This window comes from Perca flavescens, chromosome 3, assembly GCF_004354835.1.
Source record: "Perca flavescens isolate YP-PL-M2 chromosome 3, PFLA_1.0, whole genome shotgun sequence".
NCBI lineage: Eukaryota > Metazoa > Chordata > Actinopteri > Perciformes > Percidae > Perca > Perca flavescens.
The window spans coordinates 31,484,237-31,496,465 of record NC_041333.1 but is presented as its reverse complement, the minus strand read 5'-3'; the positions used below and the strand labels follow the sequence as shown (position 1 = coordinate 31,496,465).

Here is a 12,229-nt window from a genome sequence, read left to right as displayed (position 1 = left end):
TTCAGCCTTTTTCATTCCGTCTATTGATTTATCTAGTGTAGAGCCCACATCAACTGTGATGTGAAACTACACTGAGACAAATGGAGGGAAAGGAGAGAGGGACAAATGGAAGTAAAGGTCCAAATGGTATAAAATAATGTAAAACAAACAGATATGCATATTTCCCTTTGAGATGTAGAGAAAGTTGTCTATTAGACTTAAGAAGAATTTCAAAAACTAACACAGTGGTCAACTATTCCTATCCACTGTAACTCCGAAATAAGATTTTTGTTAATTGTGGGTTTGGAGTTTTGTTCTACTCCTTTACCCATTTTACTTTAATCAGGATTTTCAGGTCAGTTTACTTTGTGAGCCGAGAGGGAAAATTTGACAGCAGAATGTCAACTATGTATTTTCACATGTACAGTAAGTGGCATGGCGATTATATATTTTTCCACTGAAACCACAGATTGCATTGCAATGGCAACTGTAAGTGAGCCACACATTCCACACTGTGCTCATGTTCTCTCAAACCAATCTTCTCTAAACTCTCAAATCCCTGAAATGAGATGTGGTTCTTAGGCCTCAGATTAACTCAGCCCGGGTGGCAAACAGACACAATCACAGTAGTTTGGAAAGCAATACCATATTCTGCATACAATACTGTCCACTAAAAATGAACTATGAAATATAAAGTAAGAGTAAAATTATAAGAAATGTTTGCAACTTTTTTTCCAGGATTTACATGAACCTCTGAAAATCTGTAACCCACAAGGCCACACAGTGAGAGCTCCACTCCCACACAGTAACCAGCCACAAGGTGACATTTGTTAATGGCTGGCCCAGAGGAAGAGCACATGTTCGGTGTTGACATTTTATTATAACGAAAAAGGTATCTGCGCCGAAACGGAAACAAGCTGTAAATGTCACAGGCCAAATCCTCTGAGGCAAAGTGCCTTCTGCTAGTTTCCCCCAACTGCTAGTTGAATCCTATCAGACCTTCATATGCTTTACAGTTCACACAATGAGACTCTCAGGTGCTTATGTAAATGCATTATGTCAAGTGTTTCTGTCGTGCATGTGGGATTCTTTAAAATAGACAAATGGATGAAAACAGTCCCCTACCTGTACCGCATCAACACTCCAGTCTTGTGAAACAGCAGTTGAGATGCTTTCATCCCTCCTGAAGTCTAGTGCATGGTTTCTCCTCCACCCCGTCTAACTCAACTGTGTATACGTCTGTTTTTGTGGTTCCGCTCTCAGGTATAATCTCAAGTTCGGGGCTGAACTACATTCAGATTCAAGAGGCATTATTCAGGGACAAGCTTTCAGGAGTTTACCACAGTTTAAAAGTAGAACATCAAAGTGAAGTCATTCCAATATCAATTAATAATTGAAAATCTAGAAACGTGCATGTGGCAACCAGCACACTTATCTCCGGTCTTAGATATTTCTGTACCAACTAAGAACGGATGTGTGATATCAGAATGAAATCAGGACTTATTTGACCAGTAAAAAAAAAAAAAAAAAGATAAAAACCATGTGAATACATTTGTCTTCAATTACATAAAGTTATATCAAAGTAGAAAGTAACATTATTATAATAAAATTGCTTAGCATGTTGACTAAACTACAGTACAGTTGTTAATAATGCACTAATCTTACTTGCAAACACAGACCTGATACTTAAAGCTGCTCTAAATAATATTTTTATATTAACAATTAATGAAATGATTATGAAAAATGGGAAAAGTGTCACACCCACAAAGATTTATCAGCCAACTCTGCAGTTTTCCTTAGCTCTATGGAGCATTTTAGCGTCTTTCGGCTCATTGTTTTGGTTTTCAGGCCCGCAACTACTGTCTGTGTATTAGGGATGGGACATTTTCTCCCCCCGGTTAATAAACTTGTGACAACATCGATTACGCCCGACATTTTACAGGAAAAGTTGATTCGTTGATTTCCCTGAATATCTGTGGAGTATCTTTAAGTTTTGTTTTACATTATAACAGTGAGCGCTAATGTGTGAAAATGAACTTAATGGGTTTTATTTATATAAAAACAAAATGAAGATGGGGGCAGGACGGCAAGTAAGCAAGTACTTCAAATCAATGCAGATGTTGTTCTGTGATCTGCTGGATGTATAAATAAAAAAGAACTGTTTGCTAACACATTTGCCATATTAACTTAATTGATTATTCCACTGTTTACAGAGATTTTAATGAGTTACTCAAACTGAAAAACAAGGGGTTGCAAAAGTGGGAAATCAATACTGCCCTACCTGCTGGCTGGTTTAGAATGAGAAAATAAATAATCATACTATTTTCTCTATTGAATAGCAATATAATAGCAGCAATAGCAACTGTCAATGTGGTAACATTTAGCTCTAAACAACAGCATATCTCCTCTGGGAATTTCCTGTAAAATACCAAAACATAGAAGAGGACAGTGCCAGGATTGCTAGGAACAGTCTGAGGTATTCACTAAAGTGATTTGTTTAAGGAACTGCAAGTAAGCAAGAGCTTCAGAAGCCACTAGAAAGTATGCTGTGCCTTAATGGGAGGAATCATTCTTTCTCCAATCTCCACTTCCTGTTTTCTTCCCAGTCTGTCCCAGACTTTCCTTGCAGATAATCTGTGATCTAAATGAGAAGGAATATGGCTAACAGATAACTGTGAAGAGAGGGAATGGGCCTTATCAACTTCCCCATTACATCTACTAAGCCAGTTATCTTCCCCGGGTCTCCTCGATGGGACCAAAGGCTGCGGTCTTTCCTGTCTCATTAGCGCTATATTCCTCAGGATCCCTATTGTTAGATAAAACTCTCCATTTCTGGCTCTTTAATTAGTTTAAGCAGCTTGGCACTGCCAAAAGCACTTGTGATATTCCATTATTCTAATCCTATTAGTGCAAGCTAAAGACAGAAGAGGAGAGAAAGTAACCGAGACTAGTGAGAAGAATCAGTCTTTTCATAGCTAATGAGCATGGTAGAAAATAAAGATAGCCCTGCTAGCAGTAGCTACTTGCAAGCAGTAAGAGGCTTGTCTATATCAACAATGTTTCATTTCCGGGATTGTTCAGGTGCCACCAGAAATTCCGCCGGATGTCCCTCATTTAGGCCTAATGTCCGTTACCTTTCGCTTTCTTTAGGTTGGCATTCTAAACGCCGGTGGATTTATAAGGACTATGGTTAACTGCTCCTCAGATCTCTGCAGGGTAAACCCAGACAGCTAGCTAGACTATCTATCCCATCTGAGGTTTCTGTCGCAATTGTAAAACAACCTTTGAACGTACACATGTTCCACTAAAACAACTTCCTTCCCGAGGCTATTTTGCAGCGGCACCGTTAGCGCAGCCCAAGACAATTGTGATTGATTTAAAGAAATGCCAATAAACCAGAGCACGTTTTTCTCCCATCGCAGAATGCTGTGTGGACTAGCCAGACCTTCCTCCGCAGCACTATGGAGGAAGGTCTGGCAATCCGAGACTAGCGATTGGCTAATAGAGCTAATGCTTTGTGACAGGTCAGCGTGTATCTTTTCCATTCCCCTCTTTATACAACCCTTTCTATCAAAAAGCCAGGGACAGTGGCTTTGCTGATGGCTGCACTGGTCCGTCAGACCAGTCTCATCAGCTCTGTTCAGCTCTGGAGGTCATATTCAGAGCTCAGACAGGAGGGAGGTCAGCTATGGAGGAAATATTTATTCATAATTCAAATTGAAAGTCCAAAGAGAAATTGAAAGTCCAAAGGGAAAACAAAGCGAGATCAAATTAAAAATATTGTCATTATTTTTTTAAATTTTCCATTTGGCTTTGGCTTTTGAATTTAATATTTGGCTTTTGAATTTCAATTTATCATTGGCTTTTAATTTTCATTTAATATTTGGCTTTTGAATTTCAATTTAACATTGGATTTTAATTTTCATTTAATATTTGGCTTTTGAATTTCAATTTAACATTGCCTTTTCATTTGGACTTGACACATGTCAATGTAAATGAGGAGGCGTGGCCCAAAGTCTGGTGGGAGGGTCTGAAACGAAAGGGGTGCAGAGGCCCCTTATGAGCAGCAGGGGGAGCTTACTGCTGAGGAGCACACTGTTAAGCATCTGTCTGCAGATTCACCACTAGGCTGGGTCTTGTTTCACATGATAGAAAATGATGATGTAAGCTAAACACAAACCACATTTCATGCAACAACAGTGAAGTTTTCATGTAGTTACTATAATTGGGCCTGTGTTAGTGAGGACTAGGTTAGGACTGGATTTAAAGCTGATTCTGGTTCCCAACTTCGCCCCAGGTGTGTCTGTTTAAAACACGACTCACACACACACAATCTCAACTAGATAGTCATCGTCCGAACTGCGAACTCTCCTTTTTCTTTCGCTCACTTTTTTCTCCGGGTGGTCCGCGCTATTATAAAAAAGCAATCGATTCTATGGGCTATCTAGATCGGGAGTTTGCCGTATTAGCAGCAGCAAACAACTGGAAACTTTTTACAATTTTCATTTGCTATTCCACCACTAAATTCACTATTGAGACTTTTTTATGCGATAAATTAACTGTGTAGAGTTTGAATATGGGCAGTTTTACAAACGTTGATGGCCAACTGCACATTTTCTCCGATGTTGTCAGAAGCTTCAGTCTGACGGGACAGCCAGTTGGTGGCGGCCGGGATCGCCTCCCTGCCGGCCAGCCAGTGATGGTCACAGACACCGCTGTTAGCTGGAAGTCTGAAAAAGTAGCCTACACGGGCTGTACAAAAGGCCGTCGATCAGGAGTGATAGTTGTGAGTAGGCTCCATGTTGGAGAATAGCGCGGACACGCACCTCACACCGCGCGCACTACCCGGAGAAAAAAGTGAGAGAAAGAGAAAGAAAAAGGAGAGTTCGCAGTTCGGACGATGACTATCTAGTTGAGATTGTGTGTGTGTGCGTCCTCGAAATCTGACCACACACAAACACACGTAAGCAGAGCTACCCACACCCATGTTTCTACTGTTGCTTAATTAAATATAACATCAAAAGAGAGAAGTTGTCTGAGTCGTGTTTTAAACAGACACACCTGGGGCGAAGTTGGGAACCAGAATCAGCTTTAAATCCAGTCCTAACCTAGTCCTCACTAACACAGGCCCAATTATAGTAACTACATGAAAACTTCACTGTTGTTGCATGAAATGTGGTTTGTGTTTAGCCTACATCATCATTTTCTATCATGTGAAACAAGACCCAGCCTAGTGGTGAATCTGCAGACAGATGCTTAACAGTGTGCTCCTCAGCAGTAAGCTCCCCCTGCTGCTCATAAGGGGCCTCTGCACCCCTTTGGTTTCAGACCCTCCCACCAGCCTTTGGGCCACGCCTCCTCATTTACATTGACATGTGTCAAGTCCAAATGAAAAGGCAATGTTAAATGGAAATTCAAAAGCCAAATATTAAATGAAAATTAAAATCCAATGTTAAATTGAAATTCAAAAGCCAAATGAAAATTAAAATCCAATGTTAAATTGAAATTCAAAAGCCAAATATTAAATGAAAATCAAAATCCAATGTTAAATTGAAATTCAAAAGCCAAATATTAAATGAAAATTAAAATCCAATGTTAAATTGAAATTCAAAAGCCAAATATTAAATTCAAAAGCCAAAGCCAAATGGAAAATTTAAAAAATAATAATATTTTTAATTTGATCTCGCTTTGTTTTCCCTTTGGATTTTCAATTTCTCTTTGGACTTTCAATTTGAATTATGAATAAATATTTCCTCCATAGTCAGCAAGCAAACCCTGTTGTTTATCATTGAAAAGCTATCTGTATGTATTTTAAAAAGGACAAGGCAGGCCATATATATTACTGTCAACAAATCCCATGAAATGACCAAACCCTACAATTTGTTTGCCTGATAGTCGCACTAGATTGCAATTTTGCTTTCGTTCAACTCAACATTATTTCTTTAAGTCTACTTACAACAACCTGTACAGTTGTGTCAATCACCTCAAATCTTCAATCTTCATCTTCAATCCATTTTTCAGTCACTTTTTTTGTCTTGGATATATCTAGCTAGCTTCTCCTAATCCTGACAACATACTGATTGGTCAACTGACTTTCCAACACCAGAGTTTTGAATCGGAGCAATTTGAATTGCTAAACAAATGATAAATAAAGGCTGTGATTCCGAGGTCTGGATGGAAGCTACGTTAGTCCACCTCTCAATACTTTCTGACTTACCGAGTCCATCTAAGGAACTAAGACCCAGTCCTACTGAAGACATAATAAACGGGTCTAATTTCCAAAAACAGCTGGGCATTGTCATTTTTAGAAAACATTTCTTCAACAAAACAGTGCATTTGTTGGGGGCTATTTTCAGCTGCGGATTAATACACATTTGGTTCTTCACTGAGGTCAGCAGGACAGTGTATGTGGGATGGACTCAAAATAAAGTGTGCATGTTCATTTTAATGAAGCAACATGTCATGCAGTGCAACGATGTCTCTCATTGATGTGTTTTTAATAGTTTGTGGATAACAATGAATTAGTCTTACACTGGGTTTCCTAACAATAAGATTAGATGATTTGATTAGAATGCTAAATTTTCAGAGCAACACATTTTGCTTCTGTCTGACGGGACCTTAACATTTTTTTGATTTCTCAGTAAGAGTTACAATACTGTTTTAACGAAAACCTCTTGTTCTTATATTTTAGTTGAGAATGACGCTAATATTGTACACATTGGCAGCTAGCTGATTTTGGTACAATACAGAGAAAATTACTGAAAATGACAGTCAGTCAGAAGGAAAATATATCATAACAGGAAACTGTGACAGTCTCAACTCACCATAACACAGTCTCAACTCACCATACCACAGTCTCAACTCACCATACCTTTTTCCATGTTGATGGTAAAACCACTGCAGAGCAGTACCACTTAAAAAAACAGTATGCATACACTCATCAATAACCATCTCTCATTTTTATGTCTCTGAGCTGCAACATTAAACTTTCTGAGCTTATCTGGATATCAGTAATGTTTAGCGTTCCCCCTGACTTCCTTAATCACATGCAACACTGATGAATGGTCTAGAAACGTGTGTATCTGAGGAAACACTACAGAAAGAAACAGGCCAAATGTTGGCAGTATTATTTTGCCCTCCTGTGCTCAAAGCCTCTCTGTCTTTTCCATGTCAACCGGCCCCAGATGAATCCGTATTACGTCACAGACTAATTTGAGATGGTTTTGTTCTCCAATCTACATACATTTTTGGATTTGATATGAAAAAAACATAGTAAGTGCAATTTGAGTTCAGATTATTTGGTCAAACTATAAACTGGATGTCTTTCTCACAGTGTGTACAGTTTTGATACACAGTCTCCCATCCCTCAAAACTAACTTTTGACTGCATAACTGAAAGCAGCACCACAAAACTAGTGCTGATATCAGATCAAAACAGCCTCCAAAGCTGTATAAAAACTGTACTTACTGTGCAACAACATCCTGTTTTGAATTTTGTTGCTGCTTAAGCTTATGCACAACTTCACAACTTCCTGCATTTGACAGTCACTTAAAACCCACAGCAGCTACATCTGCAAACATGCATTTATCTGAGAACATTTAGTGGTGACTGCTATGTAGTTGTACTCATGGTAATGATGACAAACAGCTGGTAAGTCACGTCTGACAGTTGAAGCTGAAGATATCTGAAACAATTTTCAGTCAATATATCCCAGCCTCCCCTTTGGCTGCTGAGCCAACGTTAGCAAACTTTATAATTTCACTAGTCTCGCATTGCCAGACCTATCTTCACAGCGCTGCAGGGTAAGGTCTGGCCCTTCCACAAATACATTACAGGACAAAGTATCACAAACTGACGAGGATCACGCTGTTGGATGCTGTCCTCCTCTCCTACTTTAATGCCTAACAAATCGATCTCTTTCTCTCCCTGACCCTGTCTTTCACTAGTTGAAGCCTGAAAATATTGTAAACAAATTAATAACATAACTAATTACACTGGTCGGACTATTCAGCTCTGTTCAGACTGATACCTCCGGTTCAGGCTGGTCCTCATCCTCAACACGTGCATTTTTCAGTCACGGAAAATACTTTTCAATACTCATCTGGATTGAAGCAGCAAACATATATATTATATATATTTGTATAATACAATGTGCAGCGGCCGGTGTTGATAGTGTAGCGCACCGCCACACATTAGTCAATGTGTGGGAAACACTGTTGTTGTTGTTTCCCGTAGAGAACGGAGTTAGACAACTGCAACACACATTGATGAAATGAACTGTCGCCAATCCAAACTATCATTTCACAGACTGATAGGACAAGTTGCTGCTTTGAATACTCCAGAGATCTCAACTAAGGTGATTAAGATATCAATTATAGCCAAGCAGGCCATTTAAAGTCTGTATTTCGTAGCACAGCGGTGGTCAAAAGGCAATATAAAACCCTGAAATTAGTCATTTAGTGTAACTGAGGGATTCTCACTAAAAAAATTCTGTTGGTCAGTACAAGACCGCTATAGCGAAGCAAAACGAAGCACAAGGCTAAAAAGCTAATGCTAGCTTGTTGGTCTTTTTGAACAAGAACAAGTCACAATCCTTACTAACTTTTTAAATATCAAAACAGTTTCCAACTCTAACAAGCCATCTTTGGTTGAGTTTGGTTAACTCACAAAATAAATGCTGATACATTGTGTAAATGGGGGATAATAAAGGGCCCAAAGAGGAAGCCATTGTGTCTGGCTCAAATCCCTCACATGCCTCTTTTCCCAACATCTTGCTTCACATTCTGAGCAGTAAACAAAACCACACACCACACTTACCAGCTGCTGGCTTCTCAACACTTTGAGGTTAACCTCTGTGTCTTATTGGACCACAATAGTAATTGGAAATGAGGTGTACTCGTTAGTTTTGACCACATGTACTTATTAAGGCTGCTGTATATTTCTACTAAGTCATTAGCCCAGCACTAAACACTGCCTGCCTGCTGTGTACACAGTACATTGCACCATATGCATCATGCAACTGCACTAACAGATGAAAACACATTTACAGAGTATATAGATAGATAACTTTCTTTGTTGTTATTGGTCTTATGTTATTTGCAAATAGCAGAGCAGATAGCGAACAGGTTCTAGTACGTTCAGTCATTCAAATCATTGTATATTTAGCTTAGTATTGCACCGAAATAGCCTAGAAATCTAGACGCACCCTAGCGGCAGCAAATTTATTTTGCAGCCAGGGGGGTCTAGGCACTCTCTGTTGGCTTGCGAGCTGGAAAAACCAAACTCTGGTCAGGCCAATCACATCGTGTTATAGAGTCGGTGGGCGGGGCTTATGGCTGCTGCTGCTGGGAACAGCGGTCTTCTGGAAGACTTGGAGTTAAGCTTTTCTTTGAGAAAAGAACAAAAAACGGCAGTGAAATCATTCTTAAAAAAGGAAGATGTGTTCGGAGTTTTGTTGACCGGACACGGCAAAAGTTGAATCTATCAACTAGCTCCGCTACCTTCTTCGTTGCTCTGCCTGGTTGTAGCGCTATCCTATTGCGTGCAGAGGGAATTTGAAAGACAACCGTTTATCCCGCCCCTCGGATTGAGCTGCGTCAATGGTGAGTTCCCAGACCCAACATCTGGATGTGGGTCTGGCTTGTCAGTCCAGCACCGAAAATCATTTTGTAGAGAAATAATCTTCAGCTGGAGCAGATGAATAAAACTAAAACTCCTGACATTAAAACATGTAACCAGTATGCAAACAGCCACTTAATCAAAGAAGTGAGATTTAAGCACAGCAGCATTTACTTAGTTAGATATCACTTATCAGGTCACAGAATCCATTTATCTATTTTAGGTTTTATGTGTTTTTTTGTGTTAATGTTTATGTGTTGGCTACATGTTGTGAACCAAATTGACCCTCTGGGACATTAAAGACATTTCAACTTCAACTTCAACAGAAATCCTTGACAGCCGACCTCTCTTTACAATTAACAGTTTCTGAAACACTGTAGCTACAGGCTGCCGGCAGCCCACGCCGACATGTGACACGGAGGAAAGCAAAATCTGTCCGTGGCAGCCTGTGAAACTAAGGGACGAGATGAGATCCAAATCCTTTCACCATCTGTAACGCTGCCTGTTTGTCTGCTGCCTAACTGAAGCTTCTTCGACACAAACACTGGAGACTAACACTGACAAACATACAGCGCTTCACATTACCGGCAGCCAAATATTGATCTAACGTCTGTTATACTCAGCACATTATGCTGAGGTGGGAAACTGGCTACTCACTACATTGCTTTACTATGCTGTATTACAATGTAGGCTTTTAAAAATGTATGCGATGCACAGTAGGAACAGTAGGAACTGTCTACTGTCAGTTGGTAGAATTCATTTCTGTCTATTGGTGTCTGGTACAGTTTAAATGAAGTGGGGAATGCTATTTTTGGGGTGACAACTACAGACTGTAGAAAAGGCCACACTGGACCAAGCTCTTTCCATCAGTATCGGTGAATGCTATTCAGCCGTGTTAAGACATTCTTAAAATCAGTCAATTTAATATTCCCACATTAAAATACAGAATGTCTGAATAGGTCAAGTTCAGTTAAGGGACATATTTTAAGCAGTTAATTTTAAGACTTAAATGTACAGCATTCCTGAGAAGTTGGATTTAAACAGCATGTTTTATGTTGTTAAAAAAAATAAAATTAATCTCTTATTCGCTTTCTCAATTTCATCTCAATGACAGCAAATAATGTATTTCCCAAAATATATGACTATTCCTTTTAGGCTCACGGTCTAGGACTGAATGTCTTTTACTATGCTCCTAAATCCCAAAATGTAAAACAGTAAAACAGTCCAAAAAGCCAAAGGTACTCCATTTACAATGATACAAAACTTGAAGGAAAAAAAACAAGAGCATTTGAAAGTGATATTCTGTCTATTAAATAGTCAATTAATCAGCTAATTGTTTCAGCTCAATTTTAACCTTTAATAAAGATCATCACCACTAGGCTATACAAGTGTAATGTGCTAGGAAAAAAGCAGGGTTTGAGCCCAAAGATAACACAATGCCAAGTTTAATAAGTTAAGATCATTAACCAGACATGTTGAAACCGTTGAGTGTTCAGCTGTCCCTCCCCCAGCTCTCTTACCCGTGTGGTGGTGGCGAACAGGTACTTGTCCCGGAGCTGGAAGCTGTCGACCTGCTCCAGGATCACCGTGCGGTTCTGTTCGCTCTGGAAAAAGTCGGTGCTGCTGAGTATAGTGGAGACACCCTGGGGCTCATGTCTCTGGACCAGCACTCTGGTGGGGGGGTCGTAGGGCTCCACACCCCTGTGATGAGGGAGAAGCGAGTGGGAGGAAAGCAACAGGGGTGACAGAGAGTGGATTGGAGGGAAGGAAGTTTTGAGGGGTAGATAAAGAAAGGGCATGTGAGGGAGAGAACACAAGAACTATTTTGTTAGCAGAATCTTCCTGAAATAACATACATAGTCTTCATGGACGCCAAACCATTTTAGTTTTCTTGCAAACTTATATCAAAATCCTAAAACTTTTTTTCAAAACACAGTATTTTAAAGTAGACGGACTATGCTAGATGACCGACAGGTGAAGCACTTCTACGGCTTGGATCAGCATCAAACTCTTCTGGTTGAATGAGTACAAAAGACTAACAACTCTGTTCGAAAAAATCTGGTTCTTGATAAAAAGTTGAAGGTACAATCCTGTGTATATTAAACACTTTAAGGTAAACATTAACTATGACTCTCCAAGGGGCATTTTGGCAGGAAACATCTAATCACATAACTTCAAATTCTGTTACTGTTCTTGGTAGATTACTTGTTTACATCTCCCTCACACTCCTACCAACACAGTCTCCTGGGTATTTCTAATGCAGTGCCGGTTTCAGTTTAATTGCCCGCTAGGGTAAAAAAGAAAGTCCCACTCTGGGTCCTTTGAGGCTGTTCTATTCCATTCTGATTTAAGTTATCATTTTAGCCTGGAGAACTTCACACTTTTAACATCTTCTGAGCGGTCATTCTGAAAAACATGTGCTTAATTCACCACCTAAAATAACTGAACTATTCTGGCTTTCACTGAGCTGTTTCTGAGGTTTTTCAATTTCACAAAGAATCCTTGTCATTTGGTGCTATAAACAGTGGCAAAATAAATAAAAACAATAAATGCCAGTACAGAATAGTGGCCACAAGTGTGTTCCGAAACCGTGGCACGGAGAGTCAGCCAGAATGAATGAAGGAGGTTCACT

General features: G+C 39.6%; 1 protein-coding gene across 2 annotated transcripts in view; it reads right to left on the bottom strand.

Annotated features, from left to right (window-relative positions):
* Nucleotides 1-12,229, bottom strand: part of sorl1 (sortilin-related receptor, L(DLR class) A repeats containing) — a 94,124-nt gene that overhangs the window by 48,161 nt on the left and 33,734 nt on the right. For both annotated transcript variants that reach the window (XM_028573713.1, XM_028573714.1), the window contains exon 6: nucleotides 11,118-11,298. In XM_028573713.1, the coding sequence (XP_028429514.1) occupies nucleotides 11,118-11,298 (181 nt within the window). The remainder of the gene's footprint in view (nucleotides 1-11,117; nucleotides 11,299-12,229) is intronic.